The sequence below is a fragment of the Dacryopinax primogenitus genome, assembly GCF_000292625.1.
Source record: "Dacryopinax primogenitus strain DJM-731 SS1 chromosome Unknown DACRYscaffold_24, whole genome shotgun sequence".
Classification (NCBI taxonomy): Eukaryota; Fungi; Basidiomycota; class Dacrymycetes; order Dacrymycetales; family Dacrymycetaceae; genus Dacryopinax; species Dacryopinax primogenitus.
The window spans coordinates 202,556-219,819 of NW_024467221.1; the positions used below are offsets into that span (position 1 = coordinate 202,556).

Below are 17,264 nucleotides of genomic sequence, written 5' to 3' on the forward strand. Positions count from 1 at the left end.
GGTGTTATCACGCCGACTCCCCTCGGGAGGCTGTGCTGTGATGACATAAGCTTACCTAAGAACATTTTAGTCCCGTTTGGGCTGAAAAAAAAACACACACAGACATCATTCATCTCTCCACTCTCTCAACGCCCTCCATCATGTCACGGCTCATAGTGAAGAACTTGCCTGTATACATAACTGATCAGCGTCTACGTGACCATTTCTCTCAACAACCTTTTATATCCCGCCACGCAGGTCCCGGTGGGTACACTCTCACCGACGCACGCATTGCCCGCAAACCCGATGGCACCAGCAGGAAGTTTGGTTTTGTCGGTTACAAGACGAGAGAGGAAGCCGATCGGGCGAGAGAGTGGTGGAATAGGACGTACATCGATAGTACTCGGATTACTGTTGAGGTCGTAGAGGAGGTTCGTGCTTCCCGTTCACTTTTGGTCAACACGCTGACCCTTTTCGTAGAACCACGAACCGCGCAAACGCAGAGCTGGCGACGAGAACGACCCCCCTCCCCGAACCACGGCCAACGGAGACAAAAATTTGGCTGCCAAGCACGAGTCGAAGAAAGACACTCAGAAGGACAAGTTCGTCAATGCTATGACCTCCAAGTCCACTACACGCACATGGGCAGACGATCTTCTCCCCCCTCCAGAGCCGACAAACATGGAGAAATTAAGGACGGTGGACAGTGTTACTGTGACTAGTGAAGAGAACAAAAACGCGCAGGCTGACGGAGAGCCCACCACAGAGGGGTTGAGCGACATGGAGTGGATGCGACGACGGATGACCAAAACGCTAGATGCGGATGCAGAATGGAAGGGATTCGAGCAGTCCGACGACGAGGACGGTGCTGCTGACCAGCCAAATTCCGGAGCGATCGGTGTTCAGGAACAATCGAGCAAGGAAGCAGAAAGGCACCAGACTGCAGAGACAATCCTCTCCACCGGCCGCTTGTTTCTTCGAAACCTGGCTTACACATGCACCAGCGCCGAGCTGCAGGAGCATTTCTCTCGGTTCGGGGAAATTCAACAGGTGAGCTTAATATTCTTGTTTGCGCATGGTGCGCTTTCCCGGCGTGTCGTCTGACACTGGGCGGCCTAAGGGCTAAACAAGCACAAAGTGATGAAAATTCTCACAGGGACAGCAGAGCTTCGGCGGTGCTGAGTACCTGGGAAAACAATTAGCGTAGACTTCTGATTCTCTCTCCTTCGCAATCTTCTTCCTTAATAATGTACTGAGCGCTCCGACCCAGGTGCACCTTCCCCTCACACCATCCCGCACACCATCCGGTCTCGCATTTATTACGTTCGCTGATCCCTCCTGCGCGCTCGCAGCCTATGAAGCCCTCGACACGTCTCCCTTCCAAGGTCGCCTTCTCCACATCCTCGGGGCAGTAGACAAGCGCCCAGCCGCCTCCGTCACCTCAGCTCCCAAATCACTCAAAGACAAGAAACTCGACGAGCGCAAGAAGTCCAGCGGCCACGGCTGGGACTGGGCTATGTTATATCTCAATCCCGATGCGGTCGCCGCGGCCGTCGCTGGCAAGCTCGGGGTGGAGAAGAGCGAAATTCTCAATGCTGAGGAGGGCAATGCAGCCGTCAAGCTCGCACTAGCCGAGACATCAGTCGTGCAGGAGACGAAGCTCTTCCTCGAAAGCAATGGGGTCGACATTTCTGCGTTCTCTGGTCGGCCACAGCGCTCACCAACCACGATCCTCGTGAAGAATCTGCCTGCGTTCACCACTCCCCAAGCGATTCGCGAGCTCTTCCAGCCACACGGAAAACTGAAGAGTGTCGTTGTCCCCCCTAGTGGAGCGATCGCCCTTGTAGAATTTGACGATGAGAGTGAGGCTGGTGTTGCCTGGCGGAACGTGAACTACAGGCGATTTGGAGGGAGCATCATCTATCTCGAGCGGGGTCCGGTTGGGCTCTGGAAGCCGAGCGGAGCTGCCGCAACCGCCAAAGGAACCGGTCCAGAGCGAGAGGATCGTGTTATCGTACTTCCTGAAGACGAACAACCCCCAGAAGCCGCCCCGGGCTCTACACTGTACATCAAGAATCTCTCCTTTACAACTGCCTCCTCTACTCTCTCCTCGCTTTTCTCCACTCTGCCAGGGTTCGTCTACGCTCGTGTGCAAACCAAGCCGAACCCGAAAGATCCTGCAGGGAGGCTCCGCATGGGCTATGGCTTCGCAGGATTTGGAAGCAGAGAGCAGGCGGAGAGGGCGAGGAAGGCTATGGACGGAGCGACGTGTGAGGGGCATAAACTCAGTGTGCGCTTTGCTGGCCGTGGCAAGGAAGAAGACGAGCAACCTGCTGGTCCTGTTGGAGTGTTCGCCCTCGGAAATAAGAAGACCGCCAAGGTGATCGTCAAGAACGTACCTTTCGAAGCGACGAAGGCGGACATCCGATCGCTATTCCAGGGATACGGTCAGCTCAAATCCGTCCGCCTGCCGACAAAGTTTGACCGCCGCACGCGTGGCTTCGCATTCCTTGAGTTCGTCAGCCGGAAGGAGGCGGAGAATGTGATGGCTGCCCTTAAACATACCCATTTGCTTGGGAGGCATTTGGTGCTTGACTGGGCTGATGACGAGCAGGGGATGGACAACCTCAGAGAAAGGACTAAACGCGCATTCGGGGATGGGAAGGAGGTTCCTACCAAGAGAAGAAAACTGAACATTGCAGAGGATATGGAAGAGGACGGTGAGGACTGATGGTCTCGTATTGTTGTTGCGTTTTCTGTTTCTATCTCGATGATCATGTATGTTCTGTTAGGTGGTTTTGATCAATGTACAGACTATCAAGCACTGCATTTGAAGGGCTCCTGTCCCCGGCAGATTGAGATCACCCCTCTGCCTCACCAGCGGAGCCACTTCAATCACAACGTGAAAACGCGGTACCAAACCCCTGCCGACCGTCGGTCTATTGTGCAAAATGTTGCATCTGTGACAATCTGATCGCTTCTCCTTAGGCTATGTACATTGTCAAGTGCGACTCTCTGCTTAGACATGATCCCCGAAAGTCGCGCGTGGCCCGGCACCGCCTTGATAACTGACAACATGCGCCTAGCCCGGAGATCCTGTGCGCACCTCGCCTACTGATAATCTCGTTTTAGGCGACATGGGTTTAGTGCCCGTTGTATTCAGAGCTGGAACACGAAAGGCTCTCATGCCGTCTGAGGTATTCTGGTTCGTTGACCGGTATTGGACTAGTAGAGCATACACGCCCACCAATGCCGCTTCACAGCGCGTGTGACTTCCCAGCTTCGCTCGTTGTTGAACCATCAGAAGATAAATGGCGTCAATGCACAATTCTGTGCTGTGTTGATATCACTGATCGGATGGATCATACCCTCCGCTACTATCCACAATAAAGCGTGACGGACACGTATGAGCATGCCGCCGCTCTGTCCCCTTGCATTGCGATTCCAGCCAGCATATCCATACAGATGTCGACCTTGGCACTCACACCAGGCGTTACCAGCGAGGCCTTTCCGTATGTATGTAGTGAACGTGAGTGTCCTTCGTTCCGAGAGACTCATGGTCTGATCCTGGATGTAGTGGCAGCAGCAGCGCTGTTCACTTATGATATTTTGATCTGCCTGGACGAGGAGGTACATGCGTTTGGCATATGCAGATGTGTGTTATTGACTGTGATTGTAGATCACGCATGTATGGTGGTAAGGTCAAGGACGCCCTGGGGGGGCTTAATTGAGAGCTTCTACCAGGTCACCACGGAGCATTCCCAAGACACTCTTCATGGTGTCACGGTACGTAGGACTTGCAGTCATTGGGTGAGCGATATGATTTCGTGAGAGCTTCTTTCTGAGCAAAGCCGAGCAGAACCATGCCAGTCAGTGAGTGTCGTCATATGAGCTAGCTGAGCCGCTTACTTACGATTCAAAGTCGCGTTCTACGCCGACCCATCTGCAGCGTAAGGGAAAACACTGATTGAGGTAGCTTGTTCTGAATGTTCTGGAACAGTTGTCGAGCGTATCTACCAGTACAGTTCCTGTGAGTAAGGACAATCAGTCCACGACGTGGTTGTTTCACTATTGCTGCTCTAGTGTTCTGCAAGCTGTCGCCTTCTGCTGTGATGGATTACTGCTCATGCGAGTTGCGGCTGTCTTCAATCACAAGAGATGGCGTAACTACTTCACGTGCATTAGTCAAGTATCGTTAGCTAATATTTACTAGTATGCAGAACTCTGTACGGCCTCTACACCTGTAAGCTGCATATTACTCCATGAGATGAATGTGCTGAAACCCATAGCAGTGGCTTATCTGGTTCGTTCCCACAGTTTGTAGTGTATACGTCTCACATAATGCCTTCCAGATCGAGAGCGCGATCGCCATTCTCAACTTTGTAACTTCGCTGAAGGCGACGCCTGTGCCGGATGAATGGGACTGCATTATCACACGACACGCATCGGGAGGCAACCTACTGGATACTATCGTAACGTAAGCTGTTGCAGTGTCCTTCTCGGTTCGTTGATCTGATCTTCTGAAAAGATTGCCTATTCTTATATTCAACCGTATGACTCGAACCGCCCCTACTTCATTATTGCACTGAGACCTGCGTTCAGTCATTCTGTTCACTCTCACGGTGATACATCTATCGCCGTACTGGCGAGCTCGTGAGAAGAATCAAACGCACATCTTGACATTGATCTTGGAAGAGGGCACGATCTATTTCGCTATGTAGGAGACTTACCCTGCATGCCCAGAATTCTGGCTGATCGTCCGATACAGTGTCTGTGGTGAGCTCACCTGAACCGCTTAATCTTATCATCGATTTGATTCATGAATTGCAGCCGCGCTATTGGCAGAAACCATCGTTCCTTTACTCCTTACGGATGATCTCGGTGTAGCGTAAGCCTTCTGAAGCAAACCCCATCAATGCAGCTCACATGTCACTCTCGTTTAGCTGGCTGGCCTTAATCCCGATCGCGGTGAGTGCTCATTTCTACAGCTCGACAACATTTCGCTCATATTTTCTAGTCAAACCGGCTGTTTCTTAGCCTAAGAGCGGCTGCAAGCGGATCCCTCAATTCGGGCGACGATACCAATCCAGTCTCATACACTCCCGCGAGTGCCCTGGTAGTCCGTCCCTCTGGAGGGTCAGAACAGACCACCGGCCAATCCACCAGCAACGTGGTCCAACGCTTGAACACGGTGTCCTCCAGACTCTCGACAACGACTCCTTGGATGTAATATTGGATGGGTTCTGATGGGTTCTAACTTCTAAAGCGCACGATGAACTGCTGTAATATAACATGCTTTTGCTGAGCAATTCAACGGTGGGTCAACGCACTCAACGAAACTCCTTGATGTAACTCGTTTACTGCTTTCGACTGGTATGAGTACGATCAGCATCATCACCGATTCACAGGTTTGTTTTTTCCGTATCTGAAGAATAGCATCCTGGTTGTCACCAGACCCTATATAATATGTACGACTGGATCTGCCGGCCACCTCTGAACATTTGATCAGGAGGCCGTTGGTGTGAGTCTTGAACACCCCGCGGCGCGGGGCAACGAAGAGCAAGGCTTCACTCATTCGCTGCTTTCGCCTCAGCATCAGCGTCGGACGGCCCCTCCCTCATCCACTCAAAATACACAAACTGCGTAGTAACGCGCTGGTACCGTCCGCCAGAGCTCCTAGGCTCCTCAACCTACAGCTTCCCCATCGAAGTCTGGGGGGTGGGATGGATAATGGGTGAACTCTTCCTCAGGAGACCCATGTTCTGCGGGTCGTCGGATTTGAACCAGTTGGAAAGGATTTAGAGCTTGTGTGGGACGCCGGATGAGGGAGTTTGGCCCGGCTGCAGGGGGCTGCCCGGGGGCGAGGGGGTCAGGAGTTGGGTGAGGCAGGAGAGGGTGGCGAGGGCCCATTTTGAGCAGTGAGCGCGTTTCCTGCTTCTATTTCCTGTTTCCTCTCCGGCCGTCTGGTGTTGCCTTGGCCAAGACCTACGAGGCGGCGTGCACGATGGTTGGGTTGGTCGAAACCTGCACCTTTGCCTGCCATTTATGTACATGAGCGCCTGTGGTATGAAGCCGATGCCACGAGCCCATCAAGTTGATGATGTCAAAAGCGTCAATCCGGCCGTCCTCTCCTACACGACCGTATCCTGAGCCATGCCTCCTAGCTCTGGTCATTTCTTGACCTTGGTCGCTATCGTCGTCCAACTCCTCATCGGCCAAATCAACAGAATCCTCATCCAATTCCGCATGGTCACTGTAGTCGTCATCACCATCATCGTCCTGGTCGCTCCCTGTCCTGGGTGGGTGCACAAATCGGAATGGGGCGTTTTCGAGGATTATGTTCGTCACCCCATGATACTTCAAAAGCGCATAGCCCATTTGGTAATGGAGGAGTTTTGCCGAAGGCATCTGCGTTTTGGGATCGCGAGTAGAAGAGAAGCGGGCATCTGTGTTTGGAGGTAGCCTACGTTCATGGACGCGAGTAGGCAGCCCGCAGTACTGTACCGTATATCGAGCAGAGGGGAGCGCTTCGTGGCTGGCGTGGCTGGCGTCTTGGAGGAGGGAACGCGGTATGTCATCCATGTCAAGAATCTTATTTGGCGTCTATTGGTACAAGCGTAATGAGAAAGGGCATTGCAGCTTTGGTTTGAATGCGCTCACCTTCACAATGTAGCAAAATCCTCGACCAAACTTCGAATGGACTCCCTTGGCGGCGAATAATCCATTGACTGGTAAATCAGCGTCGTGCCGCTCCGATTGACCAATTTCGGTACGGTCGAATGTACCGTTCTCTCTTTCGCGGGTGTTATCGATATACTGTATGCACTGAGGATTGAACATGAGCATCAGCTTGAAATCCGAGCAGCGACGCCCTTACCTTTGACCCGTATGTGTGTGGCACGATGTGCATCGCATCACAATCCTCTTCTCCTTCTCCGGTAAATACACAGGCACCGTCCCGATTCTTGATCTTATTGGGGAAGTTCGTATCGCGAGGCTTGTCCGCTTTGAAGGTGTGATTGCCGTTCTGACGCCGAGAACGGCGCGTAGAAGACAATAGAGTACTTCGACCTTCCAAGTAGTGCATATCCACCACCTTTTGATCCATCTCTGCCATGCAGCAGATATGTCATTAGTCTGGGTTGGTGTATCGGATAGACATTGAGGACGTACCCACTCGAACACCATCTACCCGGTACTCCCACACGTCTCCCGCCTCAGGCTCTGCATTGCTGACATGATCATTTGAAGGTCCGGTACGAACGACTGAATGCTCTGCATTGCCGTGTTGTCCACAGATTGATGCTGCTACAAAGCAGAGGTACTTCTTCCGCTTGCCCTGCGCGGCATTGAAATATAGGACTGCGGTGGGAAGATTGATGACGATGGCTTGGTGTTCGATATAACCAACATTAAGCTGTACGTAGTCGGGAGCAGCTGGCAGAAGTTCTGGAGCGGGTGGATTGGAAGGCTGCGAAGAGATGGACATAGTACAGTTGCTGTCTTGCTTCGAACAGATATCTCGAGATTGAACAGATATCTCGAGATTAATCAGTTATTGGTGAATGAAGAGTAAAAACGCAGCGACGGAGGAGAGGCGCTTCCTGGTTCTCTTTTGAGCGCTCAAACACTGCCACTAAAGAAGCATCCAATGGCGGCGGATAAGAGCGGATTTCGGGCGACGATGTTAATCCAGTCTCATACACTCGCGAGTGCCCTGGTAGCAACAGTACGGGACAGCTACTCAGCTCTTGCAGATTGAGCGTGCTTGTAGTGAGAATAGCAGATAGCAAAGAAACCTGCTGATGGAAATCTTGCGTATAATCATGCACTGATGCGTATCTTATTCACCTGAATCTGAACATGTTGTTGACGTTACCTCTGTAACAGAGGACAAATGCGATATGGACTGTCTAGCTCTTGTTCACTACAAACGGCCCATTCCTACATTCAAATCCCAGGTTCGCTCCTCCGTCCGCAAAGTAGGTTGTGTTGCAAAAGGCATTGGGTGTACCCTTCCCATCGATAGGCATCAGATTCACGTTCTCCACCCTCACACTAGAGGCCGACCCAGGGAGCATCTGGAAGGTCACTGCCGGAGTATTGCTAATGCCCGCGATAGAGTACCAGCATGGAACGGTGATGCAGCTCCCGTCGCCGGGATACATGTCGTTAATGGTTCCTGTGACATTGATCCACGAGAAGTTGGTGATATTTGTCGCTTTGGTACCGGGACCGAAGTTGTCTGGCGTCAATCCGCGGTTTGTATTCTGATCGAAGTAAACAGAAGTAGCGAAAATGGGAAAAGTTGCGTTGAGCACGTAGATGTTGGACCAGGTAACGTTGTACACGTTGCCCGTACTGTTTAAGGAGGATTTGAAGCGCGTCGCATAGAGAAAGTTGCGGGAAGTGATGTTGTCAAAGTGAATGTTGACAATGTTGTTAGTGCCGGATAGGGAGGCCCCATGCCCGCCTTCACAGACCATATTGCGGATAGTGACGTTGTGGGCACCATTGTTGACAGCGACACAGTCGTCACCATTGAAAACATGATTGTTTTCCATGAGGATATTGTGCTCTCTTACGAAAGTGTCCCAACCTATATTTACGAAGACAGCCACCTCACCAATCGCTTTCCAAACCCCTATTTTGCATGCACGTATCAGGTGTCATTCAACGGTACAACATTCCAGACAATAGATTTCCAGAATGGCCTGTGTGAAACTCTCGCTTTTGATGGTGCCTTTAGCGTCCACGGGACTTTCCATGGCCAGTCAAACTTACATCTTGTTTGCTGGGAAACGAGGATACTAGTCCCTCTGTGTTCGTCCTACATCGTACGAAGTTACCTTCAACCCTGTGGATTCGGTTGCTCACAGCGAAATTAGTTGGGACGATGGGTGGCGGCCTTTACGTCTTCACATTTGATCCTAGTATACGATCAATGCATCAACATACACAGTATTATGTCTCTCCGAGATGCTACCAGAGCCCCTTATCAGCCAAGGACAATAGTCGAGCCATTGACTATACCTCTGCCTCATGCCGCCGAAGATGCGTCGTTGGCTGTCGAGCCAGATTCTGCGGACTCCTCGATCATGCTCTTGTGGCGAAACTCCTTCCGACTTTCAGCAATGCATCTGACTCTATCAGATGATTCTGATGGGTTCACTGGGTTCACGGCCACGTCGCTGTGGTCTTTCACCATCGATCGATCACAATATATATCTGCGGCCACAATCGATGCGACATCCCGGATGGCTTACTGGCTACAGCATGAGGTCGCTGTAGCTCGACAAGCTTGTAACGAAGGATCATCATCCATCACAGCGATGTCACTGAACATCGAGGCTGAAGAAGAGTCGCCGAGTTTGCTGATCTACGAGGGAGTGGTTGGGGATGTCACAACCCATTGCGAGTTCATTGCAGTAGACTCTCTACGACGACGACTTATTCTTGCACCTCGCGTCGCTAAACGAGGACTTCTCATTCAATCAGCCGTCCACACGGCCTTGAATGGTGATATCACGTGGAGGGGCAACCCGTCCGCCTGGACCTTGCCGGAGATCGTGAATAGCGGTGTCGGAGCTGGACAAAGCAACTTCATGGTCAGTACATGGTACGTTCACTGCAAGGTTTTGATTGAATAATGTATTTGAATAGGGATTGATCTATGGTATGCAATTGTTCCTAACACCATCGTTGACCCGATACCGGAATTGCCCTGTGCCCTGTGAAGCTCAGCAACTCCCTACTGGATTCATTTTCGAAGTGGATGACATAACTCCGATGTTTAACGCCGTTCCTTCAGGCACTCTCACTGCCCTAGTGCGCGGCTATGGGGTTCGCCAGTTCCCTACCATGTTTGCTTATTGCGTATCGGGTGATCAGACCCTTGCATCACATCCATCCAGTAACAAGGATCAGTGGATCATTTATCGCATTGCATCACGCGACTTGGAGGCCATCCAATTGCTGGAACCATACTCCACCGAGCTGCCTGAGAGCCAAGCATGGCAGTTAGAGATATACACCTTTTCGAAGGAGGCTGCGTCTGTTTGCGACCATTCTGCACGAGCTTGCCTCGATCAAGTCGTCACAATTTCAGCTGCACGGATGATGGTAGAGGAGGCCATTGGGAACGACTTGGAACTGCTGGATGCAGGAAACCCCATGTAACAAGCTGAAGCAAAGAGACGGCTTGGTATATGATAGGAAGAACTGCTATGCTACAACTGCTCTGCTCCTGTACTATGGTTCGAGGACATCGTGAAATTCAGACAATGTATGATCAAGAAAGAGATGCCTCACGGGTCGGCCGAACCCCTCCATTCTCCCATAGTTGCACCCCATATTTGAACCAGGCGACAGTGACGTTTTCCCCGTGTTTATTGACGCATGGGCCCGCCTGCTCATATATGCCACCATAGTATGCGTCATCTTCCTCGCAACTTCGGTTCCAGTCTTCTTCGGTGACTGCGAAGACAGATACTTTGATACACGGTTGGGATCAAATTGGACGTCAATTACTGGAATAGGCGGATGATCAGGCAAGCCCAGGGGCTGTCCTTCAGCAACTGGATGGATTGGAGTGCCAGAAATCAGAGCGTGTCTGAGAAGAGGGGAGCGCTCATAGATGGGGAATAAATCATCATAGGAGGGAAGGGAAGAATCGGATAGTGTGGGCGAGGCCCACGGACTGACATTGTCATCCGGGGGGGAGAGGACCATCTGGTCAGCATGGACAGCATGGTCAAATGAGGAGGAGGAGCGGCCAGGTCCAACCGTAGCACGCAAGTATGGAGTATGAGCAGGGGTGCTGGGTGTACCCAAAAGCACAGTACGAGCACTTGGTCTGCCGGCAGAACGTGCAGAGCTGCGGAAGCTAGAGACAGCCCTATTGCCACGTGGTGAAGTAGTGCAAGGCAGCTCCTCTATCAATTCTTGGGTGGTGTCGCCATGGCGCCCCCGACGGATCGTCATTGCGTCAAGTGTATCGATCTGGGTGCATGCTCTTTGACGGCAGTCATCCACAGCACTGTTACTTGCCATAATGCTGTTAAGCGAGGCAGGGGAGGTCATGAGGGTGTCACAGTCAATAGTATGATCGTATCCAAGGAGTTGACGATGGCTATGTGGCACGTGCCATGCTCATGGAAAGTCTAGGGGGCCGTGGTAAGTTGAAAAGCTGGGTTGGATAAACTAAGAAATGACCCACTCGGTTCATCATCTGAAGCACCCTTGGTTTGAAAGTCCATCTTCCTATTGAATGACGTGTACAACCTTGAAGAAGAGTTAGTGGGCATGGAGAAGGAAAACGAAGGAGGCTGACCAGTGGAGCTGATGCTGACAGAGATCACTTTCGACACAAAGAGAATAGTTTTGGTTATAACACACTATCAGCAAGTCCAATTGTTGCAGCAGTGGTGAGTGTCAGAGAGCAGAGGGAGAGGGAGAGATGATTTGAGTCGAACAGGCCGAGGGTCCCGCGATTCAATGTTGAAAGACGGGAATGGATCACAAGCGGGATTTCCTTTCCATATGATGTCCTTGGTGGACCGCTTCATGGTGATTTGTAAGAAAATGAGAGCAATAGGATGCACACGAAGTAATAATGTATGTTAGAAGTATTAATTACACTCGACACGACGACTTCCACGTCATTTTATGCCGTAGTGGCTGTGGGATCACTGTCTGCGCTTTCGAGGTCGTCGTCAGGGCGCGCGGCCATTGCCGTTGTTTGAACACTCTGCTCATCACCGAACGACTTGCACGCATATATACACCCATCCATGTACCATCGTCCATCAGCACCACAATCCTCTCGCTCTCCACCACCCCTCCATCATCCAATTCCAACCCATCCACATTACTCAATACCAGAACCCACCACCCCAGCCTCCTCGCCGCCTCAGCACCCCCAGCCTCCTCCCCCATCGCAAGGACAACAGCAAGGTGGGTATATGCGCTACACGAGCTCGCCAATGCAGCCCCAACAAGGGTTTGTTCCACCGCCCACTTTTGGAGGGCAGGCAGGTGGTTATCAGCCCCTCAATGGCGCGATGGGGTCGATGGGCGGGATGGGACCGATGGGCGGGATGAGCAACGTAGGAATGAGCGGGATGGGTCAGATGGGAGGAATGGGTCAACCCGGAATAGGCATGCAAAATATGGGTATTCCCCAAACGCAGCAACAAGGTGTACCGGGCATGCCAATGTGGGGGATGAACGACGCAACAGCAGCGATGGGAATGCAGTTTGGGCAGAGTGCGATGCGGGCAGGACAGGACTACATTGACAAAAATGTACGTCCTTTAGTCATCTGCTTGTGATTTAGATGCTGACTCGGTCTTCTCATGTTTAGCTCTCAATCCATATCCCAATTCCTCTCCTCCGACACCAGTTCAACGTGTCCAACTCGTACGTTCTGCACAAGCTGCGACTCCTAATTTTCCCCTGGCGACATCGGCCCTGGTCGCGCAAACCCAGACGAAGTGACTCGGGTGCCCAGGCAGACGGGTGGCAGCCTCCAAGAGAGGATGTGAACGCCCCTGATCTGTATATTCCATGTGCGTCTTTCCGTCTCTTCTTGCCCACGAATGGAAACCTGATTCGTACGACTTGTATATTTTCAGCGATGGCAGTAGTGACGTATATCCTTCTCAGTGCGCTACAAACGGGGCTACAATCCCGTTTCCACCCCGAAGTCCTCGGCATCGTCGCCTCTAAAGCACTTGCCGTGCTCGTGATCGAATTCATGAGCATTCAACTCGGGTGCTACCTGCTTAATATACAGGGTCAAGGGCAAGTAGTGGATCTGGTCGCATTTGGTGGGTACAAGTTCGTGGGGTACGTGTTCTGATACGCTGTCTTCCCTACTTCGTAGCTCATTGACCTACAGAGTGATATTCACGATGCTGGTCGGACTGCTGAATCTCGGACGGACGGTATACTGGCTGACGTTCCTATACGCCTTCTGTGCAACAGGGTTCTTCCTTGTGCGTATCCGCGTCGCCTTTTTTTCTGCTTGTACTCAATCACTTGCCAGCTCCGCTCTCTGCGTCAAGTCGTCCTTCCCGACACGTCCGCTTCACCGTCAAATGTGACTGTCACGAGCGCGCAAAGGGGAAGGCGTATTCAGTTCTTGTTCATCATCGCTGTCAGCCAGTTGTTGTATATGTGGATTCTTGCGTGGGTATGACGCTTGTCAAAGTTCGGAGTCGTCGCACTGGCGCGTAGATGATAAAATACAATGTGGCTACTTCTGCCGTTCTCTTTTCGATTCACACATCTCTCGAGTCTCTTGACTGTAGGAATCCCGTAGGTCACATTGTCCTGCAAGTGAATCACGTTCTATTTTATCTGGCGGAGATCTATGACGCGGAGGTGTTGAACATGAGCCTGATTCATTGTAAACGTACTCGCACCTCAACTTTCCGTAGACGGACAATGGAATGGGACTTTCTCGTTATGAGGAATCACGTGGATACTCCATCGCAGTGGTCAGATCTGGCAGCTGTGAGCGGCGGAGTGATTTGTCGAACCTCGGGAAGCGCTTGAGACAAGGCGGACACTGATGAGGTGTATGTTTCGCACATAACGCCGGATAACTTCTTTCGGAGCTCAGTCCACTCCAGCGTTGCCCTCGTCGTCTCATCCCAGAGTTCCTCCGATTCTGGCCAGCAACGCTTGAATGTTTGTCTAAAGAGCTCGCGTTGTTGCCTCTTATATCGCAACGTGTCGCTCGCCCCATAGTATGCGAGAAGATGGTATGCCATCCTTAGACCCCAATCTTTCCAAATAGCCTCACAGCCTTCTCGAATTACGTTGTGCCATCTGCGCCCAATGTTCCTCAGATGGTCGAGCTTCTTCGCAGCAATCGTCTTCCTATCGTCAGTGCCAGGCCCTCCAGTCCGCCGACGAAAACGAGATCGACGAGAACCCAATACTTGCTTTCGTCAGCGTATTGTAGTTCGTGGCCTTGAAACGGCATGCCGTCAGGGGTCCTCTTGCTGGACATCTCTAACAGCTCGATCGCCATGAAGATCTCCGTTCCTGTCCATTGTTTCGCGGTTGGTCCCGTCATTACGTCGCCTTGGGGGTGAAGGCGACCGCTATAGTCCCAGTCGACGATGACGCCCGAAAGAGCGGTGCCGGTATAAAGACATTTGATGTTGTCTAGAGACAAATCTCGAATTACGATCCTCGCACGACTTCGCATTTCGTCCATACCTAGAAGACTGTTAGCGGCAAGCGCCATGAAACAGAGGAGGAGACGGACAACGGAAGACAGGCCCTAAGATGGCCCTGACTTGATCACCGCTCGGCTCTTCCGGGAGCGGCGCATACTCTTGTACAATCGCCATCCGTAGCTCACGCGTTTCGAAGGATCCGCTCACCACGTTGGTAAAGTGGTCGATTTGGACGGTACACGTAGCGATGACGTGAGGCAGGCCTTCCCCGATTCCAGCTGTGGTGCCTTCCCACACCATTTCCCACTCATTTTCCAAGTATCGCTGCTGAAACCCCATCTTGATACACGTGACAACATTCAAACCGTCCACCGAGCATCTCTGCAGGGAAGTCCCATTGCTGCCGAGTGAGTACTTTTTCTGCCGGCCCGGCTCGACTGTGACTTGTATGGTGTTTGGTGAAATTTCTGTGGATAATGCATCGTCAAACTTCGTCCATTGAGTTGGAACAATCCGAGCATTTGAGTTGGCATGGTCGTCTAATACTGGACAAAGTGTACAATATCCGAGCTCTTCGGGAGTTGACTCGGCCAGTAGGTCAAGGAGGAGCATGAAGATCCCAAGGTTCTTTATGGTGTCGATTGATGTCGATACCAGGACACGTTCGCGGGTGAAGAGATACATGGTCAAATAATGACCAGTGAGGCACATCATGAAGATGAAGTGTCGAGCGTAGCCATCGCTCAGCGCTTGGACAACGTAGCTTGCAAGCTCAGTCTCGGGGTTGGTGGATGGGGAAGGATGAGGAATGAGGTTCGGCCGACGCCGCTTGTTTGGCATAATATCACCTCCTGAGCGATCCCGCTTGCGACTGGAAGGTAAAGTCGCGGACGAGTTCTCGAAATGTCCAAGTTGCGGGGTTGCTTGCGCAGGCGATCGTACTGATATCGAGGCACGTCCGGTCTCGAGATCTCGGACACCGACATTCGTTGTGTCCCTTCCCTCCGTATTTCCTGGTTGTAACAGGACCACAAGTTCCATGCGTTCGGGGTTGATCTCGTTGATGTCGATGTCGCCCATGACCATGGCTGCATGCGGCTTCGTGACGGTCTGATCTTCTTGAAGTGACCGGTTGGAACCAATTGCGATAAATTTATGCTTTGTATCCGGCCGTATCTTGCTCATGAGAACATTCGCAAACGCCACAAACTGCTTCTCACTGTTCATCCTCCCAGCCGCCTCTGCCCATGCGTCGAGTTTGCTCTGATAATCTTCATTTTCCTCCAGCTTGTCCATCACATTGATCAGGTGTGTGGATCGAGCTTCGAATGACAACAAGCGATTTCGTCTGAGGCATCTTAGGAAGGTGAGGTAGTTGACGCCGCGGGTCTCGGCTTCGACAAGATCGGAGTCGACTTCGTGACTTGGTGCGTCGTCTGATAAGCTTGTCGAGGTAGATTGATCTTCAGAGTTGTTGAGGAAGGGCATCATGTGAGAAGGGGGAAGTGAGAAAGAAGTACTGCTTTGTAAGGAGGGGGTTAAGTGTCGAGAGAAGGATTCAACAGGAAGAACGCATTTGGTCAATATGGACGGAAGCGTGCAAAACGTTGAGGCTTGAGGAGCGCTGGGAGCACAAGTGAACCATTGTCGGAGTTCCGCAACGTGTTAAGGCCCGAATGAGTTAAGAAAGCTGTCGTGTGACGGGTACGAGTTCACGGCGTATATCACCCGCTTCGGAGCAGTACTCAGTCAGGTTCGCGTGAGGGATTGATTGGTTTCGGGCGCTAATTGACGCGTCCCTTACCTGTGCAGTACTCATGCCCAACATTGGCGTTCCCCACATCTATCGAAACGACCTCAGATTGTTCTCCACCCTGATTCTCTGGCTGAATCGACACCGCGACCTCCGGAATGGCCTGGGCGGTGAAATCGCCCATAACCATGGCAACGCGCGTCTTCGTGATTGTCGAACTTGCAAGTGCCGTGCTCTCCGATCGCGAGGCTCAGCCGGTGGTCAAATTGCTCAGGTCATTTCAGGGGGAAGAGAGCGCCATATTACTTCCGTTACCTGGCACGTGATCAACACTGCGCATCCTTAGTGTTTCTGAAATGAATGCAACACTGCCATTCTGTGCTGTGAGTATACAGCCAACGGCGGATGTGGCGGTTTCGGCTTTGACAATATATACCTGTGTCACAATTACGGGTGACTGCCAAAACAGAGACGATTGTGGCGGTTACGCCCCTTGTATGGAAAGCCTAAGAGGACAGCTCCGCGTCGCACTTCAGACCCGCATTAGACTCACCCTAGACCCAGTTCTTTCCCCTCAGGGTACCATAATATACCTCCGTTTCAGACCCTGCTACTCACCAGCTATTGGTGTGCACTGCTCATTGACTAATCTTGTCATCATTGCCAGTTCCCAATATCTCTACCTTGTCCTTGACCACTTGGGCATCAGCACCCTCCATCTCAGTCTCCCACTGCCTTTCTTACCATCATGCTCCCTGACCATCCCCTCTGTTTCATCTCCACACCTCTCTCTTCTAGGTGCAGACTTTAGAGCTGTCAAGTGTCCTCTTGCCAATGTGTATCCAACATACCCTTGAATCCAGGTGCTTCCCTAGTTTGGCCAAGAGACACAAAGACTTCTCAAACAAGATGTTGGTCACCTCATTGTTTTGCCCAGCCAGCCAGGGACAGGATGACATCTCAAACAAGATGTCATCCATATCTTCATACATCTGGGCAGAAGACACAATGACATCTCATCTCAACTGAGATGTCATCCACATTGCCATTCCTCCCAGCAAGGGACCTGATGACATCTCAAACAAGATGCCATCAACCAATATACAGTCTTTTTATTTGACATGTTCAAGAAGTTTTTTCATTAGTTTAGAGTTAATCAACTGTTAGGGCAACACAGGCTGACTAAGTCTGCTCACCTAAGAGTGCCAAGAGTCTAAGCAGGCAACAAGGAAGTGGAGTAGACCTGATGACTAAGACCTATCTACAGTATAGGTATCTGTGGATGATCCTAAGAGACCAAGTCTGAAGAGACAGTCCCAGGCAGAGTAGGCCTTATATTT

General features: G+C 51.6%; 7 protein-coding genes across 7 annotated transcripts; 4 read left to right on the top strand and 3 right to left on the bottom strand.

Moving 5' to 3' along the window:
• Nucleotides 1-140: 140 nt before the first annotated feature.
• DACRYDRAFT_72431 (uncharacterized protein) lies at nucleotides 141-2,794 on the top strand (the record flags this gene model as incomplete). Its single annotated transcript, XM_040775967.1, has 3 exons — nucleotides 141-410; nucleotides 460-1,029; nucleotides 1,250-2,794. The coding sequence occupies 3 exons, from the start codon at nucleotides 141-143 to the stop codon at nucleotides 2,708-2,710; spliced, it is 2,301 nt and encodes a 766-aa protein (XP_040624010.1). The 3' UTR covers nucleotides 2,711-2,794.
• Nucleotides 2,795-2,987: 193 nt separating this feature from the next.
• DACRYDRAFT_25238 (uncharacterized protein) lies at nucleotides 2,988-5,275 on the top strand. The gene is made up of 17 exons (XM_040774077.1): nucleotides 2,988-3,508; nucleotides 3,557-3,609; nucleotides 3,659-3,675; nucleotides 3,724-3,789; nucleotides 3,839-3,852; nucleotides 3,902-3,929; nucleotides 3,980-4,009; nucleotides 4,063-4,142; nucleotides 4,193-4,222; nucleotides 4,272-4,282; nucleotides 4,332-4,456; nucleotides 4,508-4,530; nucleotides 4,582-4,696; nucleotides 4,748-4,755; nucleotides 4,810-4,867; nucleotides 4,923-4,947; nucleotides 4,997-5,275. Exons 1-17 carry the CDS (start codon nucleotides 3,445-3,447, stop codon nucleotides 5,207-5,209), a joined length of 960 nt encoding a protein of 319 aa, XP_040624011.1. The 5' UTR covers nucleotides 2,988-3,444; the 3' UTR covers nucleotides 5,210-5,275.
• Nucleotides 5,276-5,699: 424 nt separating this feature from the next.
• DACRYDRAFT_119595 (uncharacterized protein) lies at nucleotides 5,700-7,540 on the bottom strand. The gene is made up of 4 exons (XM_040770829.1): nucleotides 7,153-7,540; nucleotides 6,857-7,089; nucleotides 6,640-6,804; nucleotides 5,700-6,582 (listed from the first exon to the last, which is right to left on the bottom strand). The coding sequence occupies exons 1-4, from the start codon at nucleotides 7,466-7,468 to the stop codon at nucleotides 5,965-5,967; spliced, it is 1,332 nt and encodes a 443-aa protein (XP_040624012.1). The 5' UTR covers nucleotides 7,469-7,540; the 3' UTR covers nucleotides 5,700-5,964.
• A 598-nt stretch (nucleotides 7,541-8,138) lies between these two features.
• On the bottom strand, nucleotides 8,139-8,549 carry DACRYDRAFT_36888 (pectin lyase-like protein; the record flags this gene model as incomplete). The annotated part of the gene is made up of 1 exon (XM_040774418.1): nucleotides 8,139-8,549. A coding segment is annotated over one exon (411 nt), but the record flags the coding sequence as incomplete, so codon positions are not given.
• Nucleotides 8,550-8,945: 396 nt separating this feature from the next.
• On the top strand, nucleotides 8,946-10,158 carry DACRYDRAFT_112076 (uncharacterized protein; the record flags this gene model as incomplete). The annotated part of the gene is made up of 2 exons (XM_040769345.1): nucleotides 8,946-9,587; nucleotides 9,643-10,158. The coding sequence occupies 2 exons, from the start codon at nucleotides 8,946-8,948 to the stop codon at nucleotides 10,156-10,158; spliced, it is 1,158 nt and encodes a 385-aa protein (XP_040624014.1).
• A 1,794-nt stretch (nucleotides 10,159-11,952) lies between these two features.
• On the top strand, nucleotides 11,953-13,825 carry DACRYDRAFT_25241 (YIF1-domain-containing protein). Its single transcript, XM_040774078.1, has 6 exons — nucleotides 11,953-12,284; nucleotides 12,344-12,548; nucleotides 12,615-12,828; nucleotides 12,881-12,977; nucleotides 13,028-13,352; nucleotides 13,407-13,825. The coding sequence occupies exons 1-5, from the start codon at nucleotides 11,964-11,966 to the stop codon at nucleotides 13,178-13,180; spliced, it is 990 nt and encodes a 329-aa protein (XP_040624015.1). The 5' UTR covers nucleotides 11,953-11,963; the 3' UTR covers nucleotides 13,181-13,352; nucleotides 13,407-13,825.
• Nucleotides 13,826-13,831: 6 nt separating this feature from the next.
• DACRYDRAFT_18861 (uncharacterized protein) lies at nucleotides 13,832-16,114 on the bottom strand (the record flags this gene model as incomplete). Its single annotated transcript, XM_040771397.1, has 3 exons — nucleotides 13,832-14,211; nucleotides 14,261-15,634; nucleotides 15,976-16,114. 3 exons carry the CDS (start codon nucleotides 16,112-16,114, stop codon nucleotides 13,832-13,834), a joined length of 1,893 nt encoding a protein of 630 aa, XP_040624016.1.
• Nucleotides 16,115-17,264: the final 1,150 nt, after the last annotated feature.